The following is a 24,817-nucleotide window of genomic DNA, read 5'->3' on the forward strand; positions in this document are numbered from 1 at the left end:
AGCTTTAACTCCACAGAACCAGTTTAGGTGCCATAAGTTTGTATGCTTGACCCAGGAGTCTTCCTAAGAGCTAGAAACAGGGAAAAATGGTGTAGAACTAATTCTGTAAAGCTGCCACTTAGCTGTTAGTAATCCCAAATTAGGGACTGACAATATGTAGTCCTTAAATAACTTCATGCTTTTTCCCCTGGTGTCCATTTTACCTGTATTTTTCCATTATCTGGGGTAGCCAGACAGCCATCTGAATCTTTTATCAGTATGGACAGTAGAAACAGTACAGATGAGAAAAGTTAATCTAAATTATATTTTTCACTGATGTTTTATGGAGGTGAATTGTAGGGCTTCCGAAGTCTAAGGTAAGATTATCTCTTTACTATTTGGAAATGATTGCTGTACAGTTTCAAGTCTTTCTAACTTATAGACTTCAGGGGGAAAACCCTAACAAATTTGGAAGAAATGTTGGGGTTTTTTATTATTAGTAGTATTATTTTAATTTCTTAATAGTATTTTAAATTATTTGTTTTTATTACAGGGTTGATCTTTGGAATGCCAGTAACTTGAAGTTTGGTGATGAGTTTCTAGGAGAACTGAGACTCCCTTTGAAATTTCTCCGACAGTCCAGTTCTTATGAAGCATGGTATTTGACATTTTTCTTTTGGAGAATAAGTAGAAACATATGTCTACTCTGAAGACTTAAGAGTAATTATTACTATGTGATAAAGTTTAAATGGATTTAATTTGTATCTTTTTTGTAAGCAAGCCAAAGTAATCTTAGCAAGTGTAAGAACAAGAAGTTTTGATAATGTGATTAGAGGTTTCAGTCTGCCTCTCTGTAGCATGTGGGAGTTCTAGTATGTTGTTTTTATATTATTTACTGCAGTTCATCAGCAGTGCTATGGTTTTAGTGTGTGGGTTTTTAATCATATCTACAAAAATCTTTGTGTTCAGAACTTCCCATGTTGCAGTTGGTGCAAAACAGACTGGCAAACTTAATTAAGTCTGATTCAGAACTCTCAAGAGTTTGGTACATATATAAATACTTTGTGTATCTGTAGAGTTTCTCTATGCTCATATATACCCTGAGAAAATCTTGTGTTTCAGCACTAAGTTTCTGTCCTATTTTTTGCACATCAGGTATTTTCTGCAGCCTAGAGATAATGGTAACAAGTCATTGAAGCCTGATGACCTGGGTTCCTTAAGGTTAAATGTGGTTTACACTGAGGACCATGTTTTTTCCTCAGACTACTACAGTCCTCTGCGAGATGTCCTGCTAAAATCTGCAGATGTTGAGGTAATTTGCTTGTGTTGTTTGTTGTTTCCTTGCAGATCATCTTCACAGGGGTCTCTGAAGATTTGTCACTATCTTGCTGACACCATAGTTGTGTAATTACCAGAGAGGTCAGCTCTTCCTTTTCAGACTTCAGAGTGTTTTTAAGCTCTGCATGTCCCTTGTGCTTGTTTTCACTCCTTGCAGAGATCTTTATCTGCATTCTGTGGGTGAAGGCAGACCCACGAACACAGTGGTTTTAGCAGCAGCACCTTCTTGGTGATTTTTTAATTTCAATTGTTTACCTTTACTGGACAGGAGCAGGTTTTTTTGCATAATTGGGAAAAACCCAAACCAAGAACTAATCCTGAAACATCAGAGATTTGGACCATGTGTCCCTTTATGTGTACTTTTTACAGTTGTAATGGTACTTTTGTTTTTTCACTAAAAGAACTCCCTCTCTGTATTCATTGGGACTTGAAATTGCAAAGGGTTAGATAGAGTTTCTTTCTCTTCATTTGCTTCCCAGGCGAGTGACATTTACTGAAAAGACAGCCATTAAAAATGTGGGAGATAAGAAGAGCCTGTACTGTAGTAATCTTTTAATTGCTGCCCTCTTGTGACCAGAACCTACAGCCCACACAAACTGGGATGTGGCATCCACCCACGTTATATACAGACATTTTGGTGACTGGCCATTGCAACTGTTGTGGGGGGTTCTGCATTAAGGAACTAATGGGAATATAAAGAAAAAATGGTTGTTCTGGAAGGATTTCTCAAAGTTTTTGTCTTCCACTGTTCAGCCTGTTTCAGCATCAGCTGCACATATTTTGGGTGAAGTTTGCAGAGAAAAGCAGGAAGCAGCCATACCTCTGGTCAGGCTTTTCTTACACTATGGCAGAATTGTGCCTTTCATAAGTGCCATTGCGAATGCTGAAGTGAAGAGAACTCAGTAAGTACCAAAACCACACTGCTATCAAAAATACCTAAACTGCATTGGCTAGTGCTAGAATCCTCCACTCAGTTTCTAGAAATATGCAATTTCAGAAGAAAATGCTGGAGTCATTCCTGTTCTTCCTAGCTGTGTGGCAGAGTTCTTTTGAAATTCTTTCACTGCTCTCAAGATCTGGTTAATTTGACCTTGAGGAGGAGCTCCCATCATTTTTTGTGGAAATTATTTGCAGGACTATTCCAACATGTGAGAGCAGGGATTTTTACTCAGTCTTAAGTATATATGATAACTGAAATTGTACATTACCTTCAGCTCTTCATATGAAATAATTTCAGCTTTATTGTGTGCTAATAAATCATTTAGTGCTGAGTGTTTGTTGAATTTGTTCAAAACAACAAGCAAGTTTCTTCCTAATCATAAATATTTAAGGCAAGCTGTGTATCTAGTCCTCCCAGTTAGAGGGTGAAAGATTAAGGATGGGATTGAATTTGGATGTGAGGGCAGAAAATGAAGTTTGGTTTTTTCATCTGCTTCTTTTGAATTCCTTGTTTGACTTACTGGTGGGCTGATAGTTCAATAGTGTAAGATCTAGTGTTCATCCCAAGCAGATCCTAAAGAATATTTGCTGCCACAATCCTTCTGCCTGTGTAGTCATGCTCTTCACTAACAGTAGAAGAGACAATTGGAGTCAAGTGGAATGACAGATACTTCCTTAGTAAAAAATGAAGTCTTTGTGTGGGTTGGCTCTTTTCAGAGTGTCTGAGGGATCAAGTGCTTTCTTTCCTGTAGATAGGTGTATTTTTTTCTGAACTCAGGTTGACTGAAACAGCATGATTGCTGTAGCATGAAGAAACTTGCTGATCCCTAGTCAGTCCATGTTAGTTTGATAAAAAAGCAGCAGAGATACATATTGTAGATGAGATCATTGGCAATCTACCTATTTGCATAAAGTAAATTGCTGAACGGGGAGGTACAGGTACATGATAGAGCAGTTGGCTGAAGCTTTATCAGTCACAGAGGCTGTGTGTAGAATACAAGATGAGTTCTGTGCAAGAGATTTTTAGGAAAACCTGAGAGTCTGCAAGATGCCGCCTTGCCTCACAGTTATCAGGGCTGAACTGGGGTCTGCATTGTGTTATCACAGAACAGTGCTCCAAGTCCCTTAGAAAATATGGCAGTGCCATTGGAGCCTGTGTTTTCTTCTTCCTCCCAGCTCACAAGTACTTATTTTGTAGGGGCAAGTAGTAGGTCCAGCGTAGTTGTGAGACTAAAGTCTCTGCCTTTTTCCCTTACTCAAATTAGCAGTGTTCAAATTAGCATGTGCAAACAGATGTGTTTCCCAGATTTGTGCTGTAGACCTCTTGGATTTGAGCCTGTGTTTCACTGTGTATTCGGATAGTGCACTGAGCACAAAATGCTAATACAATGAAGATCTGTAGTCCCTTTGAGTTTTCCAAGGCTGCTGCTTTTCTCTTAGACCCTGGAAGTGCACTAAATGCTGCATGACTACATTTAATGGCAGGCTGCTGTCAAAGGGAGGTTTTGCTTGTGTATTCAAATCTAGAATTCTGTGACCTTTCACTGCTGCTTTTATCTCCATGTATTAGCAGTTCATTACAAAGAGACTAAATTACAGAAAACTGTTCACTTCCAGAGATCCAAACACCATTTTCAGAGGAAACTCGTTAACTTCCAAGTGCATTGACGAGACAATGAAACTGGCAGGGATGCATTATCTGCAAGTTACTCTAAAGCCAATTATAGATGAGGTAAGAACAGTTCAGACTGTTTATTTGGTAAAATATCATTGTAAAGGCCTTCAGGGAACAAATACTGTTTATAACTTTTCATTTTAAGAACACTTTGTAAGAATAATGTTTAATAGCTATTAATAGCTTGTTTCTGCATTAAAATCCTGTTTGTTAGGTTAGCCACAGCTGAGTTGTTCAATTCAGGAACAGTTGGATTGCATTAAAGGAAAAGTAAAATTTCTATTTATTAAGCCACATTACCCTGTTTTATAAAAACTAGCATATATTGTTTCTGAGAAACTAATAAATAGTATATCCAATAGAAAGCTGTTGTGAAGCTATAAATAATGCATTTCATCCAGTGGGTTTAAAGGGATGCAGTTATTCTTAGATAACTGTGCATGTGATGCACATATTGGAACAATGGTTTATTATCTCTACAGTCCAGAATGGTGGGTGTGGGTATTTTAGTGCTGTAATTGGGCAATACTTTCAGACCATAGACTTCCTTTAAATGATTTGACAATTTCTTCAGCTGTTCTTGTCTTAAATGTTTCATCAGAGAATGTCAAGTTTTAAAGAATATGGAAGTACTTTCAAAGTTGACTGTTTTGGAAAAACATAGGACTTTTCTTGGACAGCTTTGCTTGAGAAAGTCTAAAGAACAGCTCTGCATTTCAGTTGAAGGAAAGGGTAGAAAATTAATGCTGCTTTTTCAGAAAAAATAAAGATCACTCATAATTTACCTTTGCTGTTAAAAGAAAAAAATACTGTTTATAAAGTTGGCTTTTGCCTTTTACATCTCATCTCAAAAGCTAAAACATTAAGCTTTTTACAAAACTTTTGTACTTGTAGATAAATTTATATGTCAATTGTTAACTATATATTTTTTTCTAGATCTGCCAGGTCCATAAACCTTGTGAAATTGATCCTGTGAAATTAAAAGATGGTGAAAACCTGGAAAATAACAGGGTATGCATTAGATTTTGAAGGCAGTCTCTGTTTATGCCATCAAGTTTAACTGAGGTCCTCAGAAGCTTGATCTTGCAAATAATTTTGTCATTCATTAGAATACACTGTAAGCTTTCTTGACATCACCCTTATAATTATTTCACAACAGCTTTGCATTATGCTATAAATGCAGTACCTGTAGAAAGTTAATGACACCTCCTGCTGCCCTGAGGACAAGGATAATTTAGCCTGTGGCTAAGCTGGAGAAATGGAGGCTCAGGGGAGACCTCTCTCTCTTCAGCTAAAAGGAGGTTGTAGCAAGCTGTGGGTTGGCCTCTTCTCCCAAGTGACAGCATGAGAGGAAGAGACCTCAGATTGTATCAGGGGAGGCTTAAAGTGCATATTGGGGAAAAGTTTCTTAAGGGTGGTCGGGCACTGGAACAGGCTGCTGAGGGAAGTGGTGGAATTGGCCTCCCTAGAAATGTACAAGGGGCTTATGGATGTGGTGGACTTGGCAGGACTGAGTTAACTGTAGGACTCAATGATCCGAGATCTTTCCCAGCTTTAATGATTCTGTGATTCTGCTGATGATGTAGTAAACAGTGCTAGAGGAAGGAATGATTTGCCATACTACTGCATCATTTAATGTTTGGTTTAATAGGAATGATATTTTTACTCTTCTTCTTGAATATGTGCATTTCCCAAACAGTATAATTGAGTGAGTGTTTGTTTTTCAAGTGTATAATGTTGAAAGTGGGAATCTTTTAATGATGCCACTATGAATAAAACCAGGAATAGTGCCACTTTGCACAGCAGAAAATTATACTAATTTTGTCATAATCTTTGCATTTTTTCAGGAAAATCTGAGGCAGTATGTTGATCGCATTTTTACTGTAATTACAAAATCTGGTGTAAGCTGTCCTACAGTGATGTGTGATATTTTCTTTTCACTGAGAGAATCAGCTGCCAAACGTTTTCAAGGTGGGTTTATAGATATAATTTTATTTTACATAACTGATAGCTTTTAAATACAGGTGTAGTCTAGCAGTCTGCATAATCCCTGCTGAATTTAGTATGTGAACAGCAATTTATCCAAAATAATATTTGCAGTATGTTAATGCTGTTTTCTCATTGTTTATTCATTCCAAAAAGGAACATGATTTTTGATGATGACTAGAGTTTTTTCTTAACCATCTTTCTAAGGAAAAGAGCATTTAAAAAGATCATTATGATGATCATTTATAGGTTCAGTATTTGTAAAGCATACTCAATTTTCAGATGTTCATGATTTTGTAATGGCTCATTCAGCAGATTTCATGCAGTGGAATTATTTTCTGCTTGTATGTCAATCTGTAATAAGAGCCAGTCTATAAATTGGAGTTACTGCAAGCTCACTGCTCTAGGAGCCCATGTGCTGCAATGGTTTTCTGGCTGTCAAGAAACAGCTCTTTCGACTCTGTGAGAGTCAGTGTGCAATGTAAAACCAGAATTAAGCAAAACAACCAAGCTATGTATTTTCATGAAGGGAAGCAGATTACAGTAGAGAAGTTTTAGAGAGAGTAATATGAGTTCAGCTTTTAAATAGTCACTTTGGAGTAGGCAAGCTCAAGCGGAAAACCATAGACTGTGCTGTCGTACTCTTTGTTTAAATAAATACATAAAATGTATTTTTTGTAACTACCAACTGGAATAGATACATTAGGAGTCTATACAACACTTGTGCTCAGGGCTATATAAGTAGGTAACTGAGACTTGGCCTCTGTGCTGAACATTTCATAAACTGTGTAAATTATTCATCATAATTCAGTGCATATATGGAATAGCAGATGTCTGTGAAATTCCCTGTGTGGTGGAAAAGTGAATGGTGTTCTTGCAGCGTATGTTATGAACCTGGTTGTTTTTTAAAGAGGCTCTCATTGACATTTCCTTGCATTAGGCTAGCTCATCTCTGGCTCCAAATCCTCTGTCATCAGTTAATCCTGTAACTCACAAATACATACATTATCCAGCACATGCTGGAGTTAGCTCTCTCAAGGCTCTGATAATTTCATGAGGCTTTTCAGGAAAGATTATTGAAATGCTGAGTAGAGGTATTTTTTTCTTTTTAATAGGTGACCTAGATGTAAGGTACACAGCTGTCAGCAGCTTTATTTTCCTGAGGTTCTTTGCTCCTGCCATTCTTTCTCCAAACCTCTTTCAGCTTACACCACACCATCCAGTAAGTGCTGTATCAGTTTTTTTCTAGCTGTGCTTATGGTTCTGTCACCAGAAGAGTCTTTCCTCAATTCTTGTAATAGCCTTCAGGAAAAGTACCTTTGTTAGTTCAAAGATCTGTTATATCTGTCTTGGATATGAAGCATATGTTGAATGACTTTGCATGTGAAGAACTTGGGAGATGTTGGAAGAAGAGTGAAATTTAAGGACAAACAAGGTAGATGGTCTAAGCTACTGTGGAAAAAGGATCATTGCTTCATTCTTGCCACATCATATTAATGCTGGATTGATTGGCAGAAGTGTTGGAAATATTTTGGATGTTAAACAATATATGTCAGGCTCCTAGTAGTTGTTCTTATTGGGAGTGGGGAGGATGTGGACAGCCTTGTTTTTGTTTTGTAAGTGATTGCCTTTGGATCTCTGAAGCTATGGAGCATGATGGCTTATGAGCCAAAAACCTTTTTAATATAAAAGCAGTTTTTTCCTGCAGTGTTTTATTTGAGGTCTTTTCTAATTTTTTGTTACTCTTCTGCAAGTGAAATAAGAAAGAAGAAATATAGTTTACCTTCCTCTATTCATTATTTTATATAGCTAGTCCATATAATATTGTTCTTCTTCCTAGGATCCTCAGACTTCTCGAACTTTGACCCTTATCTCTAAAACCATTCAAACACTAGGCAGCTTATCAAAATCTAAATCTGTAAGTATGCTATTTTCATTTAATGACTTCATTTAGGAAAGTGATTTTTTAAATCTTTTATCATTAATTGTAATTAAGCCTTTAAAATGCTTGAGTTGCACTAGGCTCATGCAAAACTGGTTATGATTGCTTTGATTATAAGCCTCTCATGTTTAGAGGAAAACTAAATCTATCTTAATCTGAATTAGATTTCAGTAAAGCAAAATTGTGTTACCAATCTAGAAGTCTGTTTCAGAGCTCTTCATTCCTTCTTTTGGAAGAATGATAACAATCAGGAGAACTTGTGAAGTTCTCTACTTATCTGTGATACATGATCAGCAGCTCTACAGGGCTCAATAGATTGTTTCAGCATTTTAAAACTCAACTGAGAAAAATCACTCAGTAAGGGAAAGGGCTATACTTTCCTTTTCATAGCAGTGCAGTTTTCTGTCAGTAGTGAGATTAGAGCTAGATACCCATACTCTGGATGTTTGATTGAAATAACTGTACCTAAGGCACCACACTGCTATAGCTGATGGTAATTTGGGGTGGTTGGGGTCTTGTTAGGATTCACACAGGTGACTGTGGGTGACTGTGTACCTCAGCTGTGAGTCCTTCAAGACAGCAGAATTACTTTTCTTATCCTTATTGTCAGGAGGAAAAAATAAAGCCAAAGCAGAATTTTGAAGCATTTGAAGAATGCATTATTAACTGTAGTAACTGAACATATGAAATGATTCTCCTGCCTCTCTGAAATAAGTTTGGTACTACTGAATGTGTGCTGTATAACATGAAAGTACTACTTTCCTTATTTTACTTCTGGCCAGAAAAAAAGCCAATCTGTCTGCAGTGGTTTTCCTCCTGACCTGCTGCTATTAACAATAATATTTTCTGTATAAACTGTATGGTGATACGCATGGTTTTGGCTTTGTATTTCAGGCCAATTTCAAGGAATCTTACATGGCTACATTTTATGACTATTTCAATGAACAGAAATATGCAGATGCAGTAAAAAATGTAAGTAATACATGTGAAGGTTCTAAAAATCCTGCTACGCTGTTGAAGTTGAATCCTAGAAAGCAATACATACTGTTGGCAGACCAGGAAGTGTGTTGAGAAAAGCAGACTCCTGATAACTAATATTCAAGAAACTTTTTTCAAATTATACACATGTCAGTAGTAAAATTTCTTTGCATCTATTTCTAGTTAATAAATAGGTTGGATTAACAGGGTGCTGCTGAGAGCTTTTGAGATGTGTGTACTTTATAGAGTGCTGCAGATCTGTGATGAAAATTGCTTAGTCCAAAAGGAAGTGAAAGATCCATGTAACAAAGGAGAAGCACAAGAAATATTGGGCATCTGCAGTTCTACTGCTTAAGAGCATTTGTGCTATTTTTAGGTTACAACCCAGGAAACCTCCCAAATTCCTCAAGCTTCTGCCATTACCTTCTGTTTAACTTCTTTTACAAATACTCTCATAGCTCTGTGCTGTGCAAATGCTGAAAGATTTTCATTTGGGTAGTGTGTTCTTGCCATTTTTACATCTGCTTTTTTTCACCTTCAGTTTCTAGATCTGATTTCATCTTCAGGAAGAAGAGATCACAAGAGTATAGAGCAGCCTATATTGCTTAAAGAAGGGTAAGCATGCATGTGCAACAAAACCATCCACTCGTGTGCTTACTGCCATTCTAAGGCAGCCATCTCTTTTTCTGCCACCCCTATTCCATTCATGCAATCAGAGAGGGATGTAGGAGAATTCTTGTGTTGCAATTTCTGCTCTCTGTGGTTGCTATAGCTGATTTGAACATATTTTCATTTGGTTTAAAGATCTTAATGTAAATGTGTTTTGAAATAAGTGGAGGAAAGAGAATCCTGTAGAACTTAAATAGCTTAGCTAAGGCAAAATAAACTCAGCATTGTATTAAAATCAAGCTGGGATCTTCCTCCTGAATTATAGTGAATAAAAGCTGTAAAATTTCACTGTGAAAACAGTGGAAGACTGTGAAGAGAGATACTGAAAAACTTAAAGAGAGCAAAGCCTGCAAACAGAACTTGCTTTTGCTGCCCTATGAGATACATATGCTAACTATTATCATGGGCATTTCAAGGAAAATTTGACATGCACTTGGAACAGTTTATAGTTTCAGTACCTTTCCTTTTTTGGGAAGTATGTTCCATATGCTGTCTTAGTTTCAGATACCAATTGTTGGCATTTTTTGTTACAAAACTGGGTTGTTAAGATCATCTAAGTGCATACTAGAAATAGCTTTTTTGAGCTGGGAGGAAGAAAGGAAAAAATCCAAATTTATCAGAGCTCAGTAAGCTCAAATACTGTTTGAAAGTAAGCCCTCATCATTGTTTTAAGTACATTTTCAGTGAAAACAGACTACCCCTTCTCTTTAACCTTGACAGTTCACTTCTCTGATAAACCTCTGTCCTTAGAAGCAATTTTGTCTAATTTAATTCTGTACATTTATCATCCTTTTGGTTTTCAAAATAAATTTATAATTTGTAACATTTACCCTCTAACTGTAAAACATTTTTTCTGCCTCTGTCTTTCTTTTGCTCCTGTCTGATTTTTTTCTGTCTTTTCTTGCTCGGCCTGTGGCTGCTGTTGTAAGGACTCTTAAACTAACAGTAAAGAAAGTTGATGGTAATAGTTCATGCAGGTAAGATGGTAGAGGCAGTTGCTGCTTTGCTGTAGCTACTGGCTGACAGCATGTCCTTTGCAGCAGTAGATTTGTCTGACTTAACTTTGGGGAGGAAGTACCCTGTTTAACCATCCTGAAATGCCTGTGTAAACCCAGCACAGAACATTTAGTTACCCATTTATTGATGTTGACCTTTTATTTTATTTTCCTTAAAACAAAAACCTGCTGTAAATAGAGAATAAAGGATTTCTATCTATAGGCAGGGCACCAAGAAGCACTGTATGGATCCTGAAGAACTTACTGGGAATGATGAAGAGACCATGCATTTTCTAGGCACTTCTTAATTACTATTCATGTAAATTATTCCCAAGGTTAAGAAGTGGCCTTCAGCAGTCTTATTTTCTTTTTTGCATTATTGCCATGTTTTGTTGTGGGATTTCTCACAGCCTTTGATTTGATTCTTCTCCAGACTGAATGGCTGTTTAGTGAGGTTTCTATTTGCCTTTGCAATATATTTGCTTGCTTTTGTGCTTTTAATTTATCTTTACCTCTGTTAAGAGTATCAAATGGAAAGCTAGAGCATAAGTACTTTTGGATGAAAAGATTAGTCATTGGCACTTGGGTATGCTGACATCAATCATGCCATCACTGCTCAACAGCTGCCTGCCTGGTTCTTTCCAAAAGGAAGAGAATGAAAAGTAGAACTAATTTTTTTTTGTTGGTGGTGAAAAGGGCATGTCAGTACTTCCAAGCAAAGCTAAGGTGGATCCAGATTCAGGTCTACCATAAGCATGAGAAGAAACAGTTTCTCCAACCACCTTGTACTGAAATGGATTTTATCTTGGACTTTTTCTCCTTTGTGCTTCTAATTGCTCTGATTTCTCATATCTTCTGCAATTGCTAGAAACAAAGAAGTTGACTGTATCACTTCTGTGACTTTGAATGCTAGTCACCTATCTCTGGAAAATAAAAGCACGTTCTTCTCTTGGCTATGTCACTTATGAGGAATTTAATTAGAAATGTGCTCTTAGCTCTGCCCTATGGAGTTTGCCTTTTTCAAAGAAGGGAGGGTCTGTAAGAGTTTGCAATTTTAAGTCACCTTTTTTAATTGTTGGCATGAGAAAGATTAGAAACTAACTTGAAGAGCATGTTGTCCTGCCCAAGAGTGTCAGTTCTTCCTTTGAAATTTGTGTTAATCTGGAATCTGAGGGCTACTGCCAATGGGCCTGGTGACAACCTGATTCACGTAGTGTTATTAAATATTTCTCAAGTATTCCAAGAATAAGGACCAAGACAGAACTGACCATTTTAAGAATGAGAGATGTGTAACTATAACCAGTTAAAAAAAAAAATCTGCTGCTGTAGACAGTCTTTGTCAGCTTTGCCCACTCAGCTTGGAATGAGCAGCAGGCACCAGCCCAGCTGGTTACAAAATAGTTAAAGTCTGAAGGAACTTGGATCTCTGTTTGAGCTTTAAACAGACCTGTGGTTTGGTCAGATGTATTGTAGTTATTTGTGACTGAAGGTACCAGAAGCAAGAAACAGTATTAGCTGGTCTAAGCATTTTAGCTCTGCTATATAAAAATCTTAAACCAGGTCATTTGCTGTTCTCTCTGTGTGCTCTTTGTGCTGTGTAGTGCCTTCCTACTTGACAAAAAACTACTCTGTAGTAAGTAGTTTTTACCCACTCCATTATACAGTTCTGTATTTGGCACAATATTTAATGTAGTGTGTAGAGTAGCTGTTATCAACTCTCTACTGCATATGGACACACATTTTTATCTTAGCAAAAGTGATGCTAAGCAGTTTGAAGTCACCAAAGTCACATTGAAGCTTTTGGATTGATTTAGTGGTTAGGAAAGTGGTGGATGCATCACAGTTTCCTGGTAAACTAATTCCACAATAAACTCATTCAAGTTTGAAATTAATTAAAACTGACAACTCAGTAAATGAACACCCCTAATCTGCCGAAAAAGTGGTGGGGGTGCTCTACCTTCCAGCCATGAGATCACTTTGTTACTGAAATTGCATTTCAACTGCAGTATCTATGTGCAATTGCAAATGAGGCTGTGGAACATCCTGATTTTGTTTTTAGAGCTTGAGAGTGATTAAAGCATGTCAGGATACAGTCCCTGTGCTCCAGAGGCTTTACACCTGCCTTTTAATTATTAAACATATTCTAAACTTTTTGAGCTTTCTCACAGCTTAAAAAAAAATAAATGAAGCTTGTAGAGTCAACAGGTCGAGCTTAGCAGAGCAGTACTAACAGTGTTCTGCCTTTTTTCTGCTGTACTAGGAAACCATTTAGCTGGATTTGTAACTGCAGAAAGGGCACAAACTGCAGCTCAGTTAACTAACTACAAGTCAAGTTACACGTCTTGCCCCTCATTTAGATCTGGAAAAAGGACAGACCTAACTAATAGATGCACCAAACCTGTCCAAATGTGACACTTTTCCTTGCCAAGAAAAGACCTCAATAATTAGAAAACACTCTGTGTCCCCTCCTAAAGCTTTGCAAGTGCTATGACATATCTGTGTATATACACATTTATATATAAATCTCCATACATAAGCATGTATTGTAACAATTGGTGCCCTGTTTGCTAGGTTCATGATCAAGAGAGCACAAGGAAGAAAACGATTTGGAATGAAAAACTTCAAGAAGAGATGGTTTCGCCTGACAAACCACGAGTTTACCTATCAGAAAAGCAAAGGTAACAAAGGTTTGCCAGTCTTGTTTTGATACATTGAAGCAAAGATTAAACAGAAGGATTGTGTAGGAGTAGAAGACTGAGATCCAGATGTGAAACTGTAGAAGACACAGTGCAGGCATGTCTGTCAGCCTGTATGTTCTTGCTCTTCTTTTAATGTCTGTATTGACAGTTAGAGAAGCTTCTTGGATAGCACAATACCCTGTAAGTTAGCAAAGTATTTGATAATATTTGTGTAATATCAGTCAGTAACATCATCTATAGGTTTCACAGTTACCTAGATTGTCCTAGGATATAAAACCTACAAACCTCAAGCTGGAATTTGGGTTTGTATTGGACATTCTCAGATGCATCTCAGCATGTGCTCATAAATTCTGTATAGTGTTGGCACAACTGCATACAGTAGACAGGAATTCACCTGCAATCTTTGAACTTCAAAAAAATGTGTTCACTTAATGTTGCCTAATAGCAAGGATTTTACTTTTTTGCAAATTGTTCCTGTCTGTTCAGTAGTACACAACAAATACCACTTCCTTCCATCATGTAAGTACATAGGGAGGAAGAAAGATAAGGAAGTGTGTTCAGATCATGCCAGTCATTATTTCACGCTCAGCTTTGAGATCTTGCATCACCACTAGTTGAGTTCACCTGACAGGAATGATTTATTTCATTGTCACCTTTGCAGTAAATATACCGTGTCCTGCTGCAGTAATCAGTTTCTAAGAGGTTTGCTAGTATAAGGTAGTGCAGCTGAAAAGAGAAATGTGCTTAAGATAATACTTAGGGACCATGCTAGCAAATCCCTGCTGAGTGAAAGATTTTCCCTCTTTTCTTAAGCAGTCAAAATGATCTTCAAAGAAACTGAATTAGCCCTTGGAAAAAGGGCAAAAGGTGAAGATGAGTTGTGAGTAAGTGGCTCATTATCTGTGTGTCTGTGTTCTGCAGGTGATCACCCTCTGTGTAGCATTCCAATTGAAAACATTCTGGCAGTGGAAAGACTAGAGGAGGAATCCTTTAAAATGAAAAATGTAAGTAGGTCATCTTCATTAATGTATTTGTTAGGCTGCTCCAGATCCAGCAGCCTAATCGCCTTTTTCCCTTCTGTAACCTGGATTGGGTTTCTCTTGAAAGATGTACAACCACAGCTGCTTGTTCTGTATATAGTAGCAGGAGTTTCCAAAAGTACAGCCCATTCAGATTCTTAACAGCCCAGTCAGCAGTCTCTGGGTTTCATGATCTGCAGCACACTCAGTACTGAGTGCTGCTGGTCAGCTGCCAGCTCTGTAAGGTCACACACAGGTAAGATGATCGAGCCCCTGCCCTTTCTGCCAGGCCCCTCTGGTGAGCAGGAACTTGCTGCTTGTAACTGTGAAGGATCACTACTTCTTTATTAGCTATTAGGTTTCTTTATTGGTTCATGGATTTGTATATTTGTATTTAATTTGGGTTAGGTTATGTACCAAAACATCTGTGCTGTGCTGGTATGGTTTACCATTTTGGTTGCCACATTAGGGAATAAAATACAGCTGTATTTCTCATGCATGGAACACCACTGCCAACTTCTGTATTGTGTAAGAACAGACTTGATCAGTTTGGGTGATGTTGGGAGCCTTTTTCATACACCTCTGCCTGTAAAGCTGAGTCCAGGCCTTAAAAAATTGTATTTAAAATTAAACAAAAAAACAGCTCAGGGGTTTTTTTCCAGTTCCAAACATGCACCTACCACAGACTTACTTACACATATAAATGGTTGTGACTTTTATCTTTTTCTGCCTTTGAGTCCTTCCTGCCATCTACACTGCTTGTGAGCATCATGCAGGGCAGTGCTCAATCCTGCCCTAGATATTAGGTTCCTCAAACAGCTCTTTGTTAAAAGTGAAATACAGTTCTAGGCTCTTCAGTATTTCCCAGTTTTAGATATGATTTTGGTAACATCTCTCTCTCTGTTAAAATGTGGAGTAAGTTTCTGTTCCACTTGCTTCTAGAACACATCTCAGTTGTACTGTAGTTTGCTCTAGTGTTTATAACTCTACTACACAGGCAAAAACCAACCAATCTGCAAAATAATTTAGGCTATCAGAAGGCAGCTATAAGATGTGATGAACTACACTCTGCAAACTAACATGATTGAACTGAAAGCAGCCACACAGTTGAGATAAAACTCATTGTCTGTAGAGAGGAGTGAGCTATGATTCTGTAACTTATGCTGAGTGTACTGAGCTAGACTGAGCATCCAAAATATGTCTGCATTGTGAAGATTTATTATTGGAAAAATATACCTTTATTGTTAACATCAAAAACCCTGTGCTATTTTAGTTGCTTAAATTCAGTATTACCTGGGAAATCAAGGTGACTATATCCATTCCAGAAAATAAGGTTCAGTCTTTCCATTCACAGTAGAAAATAATGTTACCACCTTCTTGTACTAATATATTCCTATTTTTCTTGCCATACATAAATAGATTACTGCAGCAAGATTAGAATTCTCAGAACACCACAGCAGGTGTATTTGCAATGGATATTCCCTTGTGGGTGCCTGTGTGATAAAAATTCACATTTTGTATAAATACTCTCAGTGTATCTGTGCTCTGAATTGCACCAAGTGTGTCTTTGTCTCTCATGTTAAACCTGCCTGTCTGGCAGTAAGGCCAGTTGCCTTTGTTGTTGTTAAGCACAGTCTGGGGCATCTGAGGGTGGCTTTAAGTACTTTGGGTCTTCTGTGTTGTTTGAGAGACAACTGGTGGTTTTGGTAGTGTAAAGGTCTTGCAGCCACTTGAAATTCTTGGCTTAGTTGTGGGCTCCTCTTTATCTGTTGCCATATGTTGGATCACTTTGGTTGGTATCCTCTTACACAAGGCCATATTCCTTAAATCTGTTCCTTGTTGCAGTGCAGGAGGCTCCATTTAGCCCAGCAGGACATTAAAATTCTTTTCCTTGTAGCTCTGTGTTAATAGAGAGTTGAACTGCATGCTCCTGTCTTCCTTTTTCTTTCTTCCATCCCAAACTCGAATTGCCAGTTATGCCCTGAAGAGTTTTATTGAAAGGACTCTGGTGTGTAGTTGGCACTGTTGGACTGATCACACCAAGCAGCTCCTACACTGCCATGGTGCATTGTGCCTTTCTAATAATGGTCTGATGCCATTAGGGACCAATATCAGATCAATTGTCTGATACCAGTAGTGCTTCCCTGCTAAATCCAGGGAAATGATTGTTTGAGTTTTCCCTTTGCTATTTGGCATGATGCACATTTGAAAGTGTCACAAGGGAAGAAAGGACTGTGCTTGGTACCAATCTGCAACATTCTCCCAACCAGCTAGGTGCAGAATTCAAGCCAGTATTTCAGGTCTATGTAACAAACAAAGGCAAATTTCAATTCTGTTGAGTCTGGTTTGTTCTTATTGTTTTGTTTGTTTATATGGTTTTTGTTGGTTTTTTGGGGTTTTTTTTGTGTGGGTGTGGACCTCTCTGGTTTTCTTTTTAAAACAGCACAATGAAACCAGCTGTTTATAAAATTGTATTCCATGTGGCAATGTAATGTCTAATGATTTGAATAATCAAGTGAAGAAGTAAAGGGGAGAAAGATAATTTAGGCAACCTGAAAGAGAGAAGAAAATTCGTTAAAACTAAGTATTTGCAGAAGCTAGAGGAAATGAAGGAAATTTACCTTTCCAAAATTTGCAGCCAGGATCACTAACTTGAGCTTAGTAATCTTCAGTGTGAGATGAGTGTAATCAAGCATGAAGGCTGTGCATCTAAATGTTCCTTCTTCAAGAGGAGGAATACCCTTCTAGGTTGCAAGCTGTTTTGAACAGGCAGGAGAGCTGTAGTTAAGATTTTCGGTGGTCAAGCTGTAACAGAATTAATGTGTCATTATTTAAACCACCTGATGTCAATCAAAGAGAAACAGTATTTCTGTGATCTTCTAATAGGAGCTACAGTTGGGTGCAGAAGCATGGAAGTTACTAAAAGACAATGGTCATGCTGAAACAAGTACTAGAAGGACTGGAGAAATGGCAGTACTAAGGCAAAGCTGTCACTAAGGCTGGATCCAGACTCTAATTTTTCTCTTTTCTGCCTCCTGCTGATGAGTGTTTCCTTTCAGGCCAGCACTGGGTTCCTCTGTCAGCCTTCCAAAACTTGGAGTTGCAGCATTACTAAAATTACTTCCCTGAGGCTGACAGCAAGTCTTGTTGAGACCCAAGCAGCAAGTTGATATTAGCTATTTGTAAATCATCTCCTACAGGAATGGTATCTTATTCCTTGTACCAGGTGAAAGGTCTTGTTCTTTTAAGGGCACATTTGCTGCTTGGTTGTATTTGTGTTGAAATGTATTTATTGGTCCATTCTTTTATTATGCTGTGTTTTTCCTGCAATAAATCTTCACACTGATTCTAGTCCTAGGTTCACTGACTCATTCTAGTGCTTTATTCTGTGGTTTATTTGCAGATGTTCCAGGTGATCCAGCCTGAAAGGAGAGTCCTGTATATCCAAGCAAATAATTGTGTGGAGGCCAAGGACTGGATTGATATCCTCACCAAAGTTAGCCAGTGCAACAAGAAGCGCCTGACGGTCTACCATCCCTCAGCCTATCTCAATGGCCACTGGCTCTGCTGTAAAGCTACTGCAGACAACACCCCTGGCTGCACACCCTGCACAGGGTAAGGGTTTCGTGTGCCATGGCTACTGCCATGGGTATGTGTGTCTCTGCAGGGTGACTTGCAAGGGCACAGCTAACCAAGATTTGCCAGGTGTACAGGTGTTCAAAGGCCATCTGTTGGTATTCCTGATTCTGCATGTCTGGATTGAAACGTTGACTTCTAAGAGTTAGAGATGATGATAGGAGGTGACTGTGGGATTAAAAATACTTTGGTTTTGATTGTCTGTCATTAATAAAAATGTCCAAAATCCCTTCAATATCCTGTTTGTAAATTCCTGTAAATTCCTATCTACTGACAGATTTAATTCTACATTGATCTTTTCAGAGTTCTGCTCGCACTCTCTCTTAAACAAAGATGTACTGTCTGGTTTATAGGAAGCAATTTTCATCTAAACTGAGAGAAGTCACAAGACTGTAGTGGTAGTTAGACTAAGAGATAAGACCTGGGTAGTTGGAAGTTCGGTACTTTGGCTCCTCCATCTGGTTGTAGCTGTCTAATTCACCATAATGGCTGGATACTGATACAGTCTTCTCTTTCAAGTCAGTGAAAAGATGCTGGATAAATAGAGGCTTAAATGAGTTTGAACTTTTCTTCTTTGGGGAAAAAATTGAAGGTTTTGAACTCTGTTACACACATTCTTTTGGCTTTCATGAGAACTCACATTTACTTTGTTTTCCTTGTTAAGTGCTTTATGTGCCATAATGCACTGTTTAGCAAATAACTTTGACCTCTCTTCTGATGCCTTACAGAGGCCTGCCAGCAAATATACAACTGGATATAGATGGAGATCGAGAAACTGAGCGCATCTACTCTCTTTTCAACCTGTATATGCCAAAATTGGAAAAAATGCAAGGTGAGGATTAAAAGTCATTACGTCTCAAATTCACTTACCAAGGCAAAAATGCTTGTGAGAAGTTGGATGTTCTGGCTCAACCAGCCTTACAAATCACTTCCTAGAACACAGTGGCCTTTATTCCACTTGTTTCCCCTTCTGCAGTCTTGAGGCAGTTGTGTGTATTATTTTTGGTGCAGTCTCATGGTCTGTAAAAAGTTCTTTGCATACGAACAGTTGTTTGAAATACGGTCTTAACCACATCATCCTAAAATAGCATAGGCACAGGGCGTTGCTTGGAGGCTCTGAATTGACAAATCAGAGCCAGCACTGAACCAGAGGTTTACTGATCCTGACAAGAGCTTGCACCAGCAAAGTTGAGGTTTCAGTGGAATATGGTTTTGTGTTACCAGAAGTCATATGCACACATATTCCCTGATTCAGAGCCTAAGAACAGGCTGGATACAAATGGTTTCTTTGGAAAGGCTCTGTCAGAATTACCCATCGAGGATGACCTGTGGATGCCGGTGAAATGTTAAAAAGTGGAATTTTGGCTGGGAAGCTTTCAGGAGCTGAGGGAAGCAGAGATGTGATGGAAAGGATAAAAGAAAGAAGAGACAGCAGAGGAAGTTGGTACTGGTAGGCATGCCAAGAGAAGTATCCGGTGTACCCAGTGCCAGACTTGAAATCTCAGTTTAGCACAGGGAGTGGTGGGGAAGCCTTCACTATGGCACTGATCTTTAAATAGGACTTTATTTTATAATGTGAGATAAGCCAGTGGTGTCAAACACACAGACTGGAAAGCACTTTAATCTGTTCCTGGCTGCTGTGCAATTGCAAACTCAAGATCCTCACCACTTCCGAGCTGTCTGAACTGGCGCCCAGCTTTCCCCTGTTCCGAATCCTCGCTGCCAGAGCCAGCATCAAGTGTCAGTGCCGGGGAAAAGGACGCAGCTCTGGCACAGACAGTGCAGCAAGGGGAAGGGAATTTGAAAGCTGAGACTGGGACAGCAGTAAAGCTAGAAGGAGAGACAAAGTAAAATACTCTTTCCCCTTCTCTCCCCTTCTGTCCCCACTACAGTGCAGGAGTAGATGACATGGGAACTATGTTGTGGATGTTCATGTGTAGTCAATGTCCAGATCTCCTATTCAGGAGGGCTCCCTGCTAAGATCAGAAGGAATAGAAGGATAACTTGCCCCTTTGGATATGTCATAAAGCAGGCAGCCAGGCAGTAGTTATGGCATATTCTGCTTATGCTTATTGTATGAATCTTTTAGGGGTAATGTGGTAAAACACAACCACTTCAGCCTGTAATGTTTTCAAATTCAGCCTGTAGTTGCTGCCTGGCAGTGGAACCTGTCCCCACAAGTGAATACTTGACTTTGTGCAGACAAAGCAGGCAGCACAGTGGCAGAGGCAGGCCTGTGTGAGTTTCCAAATGTGTGCATGGGGTGCAGATATTGGCAATTGAGATTAAAGCCTTGCCTTGCAGCAAAGGACAGCTTCTCACCAAGCCAGGAGCAGCTGCCCTTTCTGTACAAGATGAGGAGGAGGGAACGAGCATGGGACACCCTCTGTGCCTCCCAACAGCCCAGCAAAACTTCTGCTGTTGATGTCACCCACAGTTGTGTGGTGGCCCTACAGAAGCAAACCAAGAAACTATATGAAGCCCAGACTGAATATTTTTAGTCTGCTTGTCTTGCTTTTTTCCCTCTTGCCTCATATCTATTCCTGTACTTCATTTTTTTTCTCCAGAGGCCTGTGGGAGCAAATCTGTGTATGATGGACCTGAAGAGGAAGAGTATTCTACATTCATAATTGATGATCCTAAGGAGACATATAAAACACTAAAGCTGATTATTGAAGGTGTTGGAAATTTAGAGCAGGAGCACGCTCAATATAAGAGGGATAAATTTAAGAAGACAAAGTATGGAAGCCAGTAAGTGCAATGGGTTGTACAAACGGGAACAGTCCTGGAAGATGGTATTTCCCTTGCTTATGCTCTGGGTTTCACTGTATTTTGTCAAAAAAAGGTCCTGCAAATACATACAGAATAGCACTGTGACTTAGTATTTATTTCACAATATTTTAAAGCACTGAAGTGCATTTTTTAATGCTTGTTTTTAATGCAGTTTCATTCATAAAATCTAAATGTGGGTTTGTTATACTGTTGGTTTTAAATTTTGAGCCCATGCTGGTGAGCTGAGCAGTAGTTAATAGCAGAAGATAGATGTGTTTACCAGCTTATCTTGGAGTGTTGGTTTAAAAATGGAAAGAGTAATTGACACAGCCACATGACTGTATTTTGTGTACACATACAGCTTTCTGCATATGACTGGCAAAAGAGAGGATCAATTCAGTCAGTTCTAGCTCAAGTAAAATGCAGTGTTAACATTACAATTGCAACTCTGAAAATCAAATTTAGGGAAGAAGTTCTTGTGTGTTCCACCTTCTGTTCTGACATTTTAATGTCCTGACAGATGGCTCTATGTGTAAAACTGTTTTTTTTCTTTTCTTTTAGAGAACATCCCATTGGTGACAAGAGCTTCCAGACATACATCAGGCAGCAGTCAGAGATCTCAGCACATTCCATATGAAGTGCAAAGGAAATCGCAGGACAGTGCTGAAGAGTTGATTAGTGATGCTAAATAGCAAAACAAAAGGGAAGCCACACATGTAGCAAAATGTATGGAAAAGTGTCAAGCTTACAAACTTTGAGACTTGGTAAATGTATTCTCTTTTCAAGAAACTGTTATAATAGTTGCTATGCACTTTATTCATCTGGTTATTGACAGATGATAAAACCCTGCCTTCTAGGCAGTTGTCATGTGTATTTTTAAATTTGCTTTGATTTCTTGGAATCTAGTGATCAGTTCAATGATCAAGGTGTGTGGACTTCATCTTGACAACTCCCATGCAATTCCTTGTGTTTTGGAAACCAAGCATGCTGCTAATATGCAGCATTTTCTAGAAAGGTCGTTTGTTACTGGTTTTTGTTCCAGATTAATGTATATTATGCCATATCCCCTGTGTGCTCTCTTAGGAAAAGCTTAGTAACACTTTACTTTTAATGCCTGCATTTAGAAAAGAAGCAGAGAAAAATCCCTCTGGTGTAATCCTCTACATTGTAGTGTGTATTCTGAGCAGGCCAAGGAGCAGGCCTTTTGTTTTTACAGCGGTGTAATTTTTGCTAACTGTGCACAGTTTTTAATAGAAATTCAAATCTGAATGGTACTCTTGATATTTTTGAGATACGAAGTCATTTCTCCAGGCACATTCAGCAGACTTTGGATTTGAAGATGCAATCTCAGCAGTGTAATAAAACTGACTCTCATAAATATGAGTAAGAAAGAGTTGAACTCATGTCAGAGCTATGTGTCTCTTACACAGTCCAGTGAATGGTAATCTTTGAAAGTCTGCCAACTGAAAGGCAAGGTAAGCTGATTTTGATGACCTTTTATCAGCACAGTGAGAAGGACAAATAGAATATGAATCTGGCAGCTGAGACATGCTGATTCCCAGGCACAAAAGTCATCAGGACGGGTTTTCTTTGAAAGGATGTTTATGCACTGGAGTCCATGCTATCCTAGTACCACTTGCTTTTCTGGAAAATAGATTTCTACTTTTCCAAAAATGTTTTTAAATACTTTTTAAAAGAGACTTGTTAAATGATATTTAGTATATTAACATGCATAATGATAACTTGGTAATACTATGAGTATAGTAAAAATGGAATGAGCTGTGTATCTCACTAATATCAACAAAAGGAGAAGGAATAAAGATCTTCTAAATATTCAATGCATATTTATGTATGCTGTTTAGCTGTACACCATAATTTTTCTCTGTGTAAGGGTCTGATACACAAACATCTAGCTTTGATGGCTTGGAAGCCTGCATGATGGACTTTAGGCCTCTGTGGGGTAGAAGCTAGTACAGGTTTTAAGCTGAGTTGGATCAGAAAGCGTGGATCAGTTTAATGTGAAGATGTCTGTCTTTGCTTCATGTGTTAAAGAATAATTCTTAACTGTGTCCTCATTGCATCTGACATGATTTAAGATGGCTAAAGTACTTTGAATGCCTCTGTTAGTGATATTCTTAGGAATTAAGTTTTGGTTTTGTTTGAATATATAGTAGACCACCTTCTAGTAGATGATAGATGATCTTTTATTCATCTTCACCCAGCAGACTGGGGAAAGGGAAGTAATGAAGCATTGCAAAGATGCATTTAGGACTCCAAGCTTTTAGCTGCCATGAACTGCAATTTTTAACATGTGTTTGTAACTTAATATTGTTTATAAAATACTAATGACCTGTAATGTGTGTTCTACTTGCCAATTAAAAGAAATGGTTTATTTCTGAGAACTGTGTCCACGTTTGGAGTCTTTTTAAATTCACAGTGGCCCCCAGCATGCCTCTTGGCACATCATCTGCTGAGAGTGGGGGCCATGGATGGAGATCCTTATGAGTGAAACCTGCCAAGTCCCATCCTTGCTCCTCGTCCCATCCCCACTCACCCCTTTTCTTGTCAGCATTGCACCCATGGGGCTCTGCAGTGAGGCAGACTGGGCATCTGAGCCAGCCATGAACTACCTTAGCAAAGAAAGCTTGCTCAGATAGGTCAGCATCTTGAACTGGTTCCTTGTGTTACTGCACAGTAACTGAGCTGAGGCCATGTTGAAAGGACAGGGTGTCCTACGTTGACTATATGATGCTTTTATCCCCAATTGTCTTGTTCTGTTTATGCTGAATAATAAGTTTTACACCTTTAAGACTTGTTCCAGAGAGTGAAGGGGGGAGAGAAGAAGCGTGCAGTTTGTTTTCAGACGCTGCACTCACTCTTCCCATATTCCTGCTCCTGGACTGTGATGTCTTTGGATGGACAGACAGCAGGACAGAGCTCTCCTTTGCTTTTAGTTAGCTTAGCTAGCTGAGGCAAAGAAGTTCCCTGGACTGTGGTTTTCTTTCCCTTTTCTTTGACCTGTTTAAACCTGCTCTGGCCTGAACACCCAGGGGAGCACCGGCAGCTGCACCTGTGGCCCACCGGGCCGGGCCTGGGCCGTGCCATTTCCAGCACCGAGGGACTGACCAGAGACTGAGTGAGCTGAGCTGCAACCCGGGGAGGGACTTTCTCACTTTGTCATCTCTTTTGGAGCAACAAGGAGTTTTATTGATTAATATTGTTTAGGTTTTATTGTTTAATAAACATTTTTTTCCACTTTTCTCCAAGGAGGTATTTTCTCCCGGAATGGTCGGCGGGCAGGGCCGATTGAATCTGCTTTCCTAGAGGAGCCCTTTGGGGGTTCTCTTCCAAATTTGCCCTGAACCAGGACACAGGAGGAATGAGCTGAGCCCATAGCACCCTGCATGCCTATGGATTGGCTCACAGACCCATGGAACCACCACCCTTGTCCTGTGACAAAGCCTTGGACTTGCTGAGGTCTCTGCTGTTCCTACTCCTGGAGCTTACCTGTCCTCTCAGGACACTCATGTGCACAGAAGTCTGGCTCTGAGGTGTGGGACAAGCTGCACACGCTGGTTCTCCTGGGGAGCGTTCCAGGGAGGCTGGGCAATGCCCCTCAGGATGGAAAGCTGCTGGCTGGCACTCGGGGTGTGTCACTCAGCTCATGTTGAAGGTGACTCTCACTGCTGGGTGGGTCTCTCAGCAGAACCCAGGCCTGCGCTTCCGAGAAGCTGCTGGGGCCCAGCTGCTGCAGGCACGCTCAGGCTGAGTGAGTGACAGCAGTGGTTTAACAGATAAACCACATCCAGGAACAAAAACCAAACTGGTGGTGGAAGACACATCACCAGTGTCCTGGTGAACTTAACTGCAATTGTGTACATGTGGGGTTTTGCTGAGGAACTGTAAACCTTGTTTTGAAAACAAAATTTTACATAAGATGAGGTAGGAAACTGACACAAGATTTGTAAGAAATGAGAAGAGTTAAATACAAAATTACTGTAGAACCATTTCCAGCTCTGTCTCTTTTTCACTCAGTCCCATCTGGTATATATAATAATCTCCTGCTAACATAGCTTAGCTTAAGTCAATAGGAAATCTTTGAAATCTGCTTTTCTTACAGCATAACATTGTGTGTTTGGTGAGGAGGTTGTGTTAAAACTGGGCTTCCAGTACTTGCTTAGCCTCTATCT

The 24,817-nt window shown here is 39.2% G+C and overlaps 1 protein-coding gene across 4 annotated transcripts in view; it reads left to right on the top strand.

The window, feature by feature from the left end:
* The window catches only part of RASA3 (RAS p21 protein activator 3), a 171,347-nt gene extending 148,318 nt beyond the window's left edge, over positions 1-23,029 (top strand). For all 4 annotated transcript variants that reach the window (XM_063149888.1, XM_063149889.1, XM_063149890.1 and 1 more), the window contains 16 exons: positions 533-637; positions 1,135-1,291; positions 2,071-2,219; positions 3,874-3,988; positions 4,868-4,942; positions 5,779-5,902; positions 7,033-7,139; positions 7,758-7,835; positions 8,754-8,831; positions 9,379-9,452; positions 13,073-13,179; positions 14,122-14,204; positions 17,623-17,834; positions 18,584-18,687; positions 20,423-20,606; positions 21,189-23,029. In XM_063149888.1, coding sequence (XP_063005958.1) covers positions 533-637; positions 1,135-1,291; positions 2,071-2,219; positions 3,874-3,988; positions 4,868-4,942; positions 5,779-5,902; positions 7,033-7,139; positions 7,758-7,835; positions 8,754-8,831; positions 9,379-9,452; positions 13,073-13,179; positions 14,122-14,204; positions 17,623-17,834; positions 18,584-18,687; positions 20,423-20,606; positions 21,189-21,264 — 1,828 coding nt within the window. In that variant the 3' untranslated portion in view covers positions 21,265-23,029. The remainder of the gene's footprint in view (positions 1-532; positions 638-1,134; positions 1,292-2,070; positions 2,220-3,873; positions 3,989-4,867; positions 4,943-5,778; positions 5,903-7,032; positions 7,140-7,757; positions 7,836-8,753; positions 8,832-9,378; positions 9,453-13,072; positions 13,180-14,121; positions 14,205-17,622; positions 17,835-18,583; positions 18,688-20,422; positions 20,607-21,188) is intronic.
* Positions 23,030-24,817: the final 1,788 nt, after the last annotated feature.

The sequence above is a fragment of the Melospiza melodia genome, chromosome 2 (genome assembly GCF_035770615.1).
Source record: "Melospiza melodia melodia isolate bMelMel2 chromosome 2, bMelMel2.pri, whole genome shotgun sequence".
In the NCBI taxonomy this organism is placed as follows: domain Eukaryota; kingdom Metazoa; phylum Chordata; class Aves; order Passeriformes; family Passerellidae; genus Melospiza; species Melospiza melodia.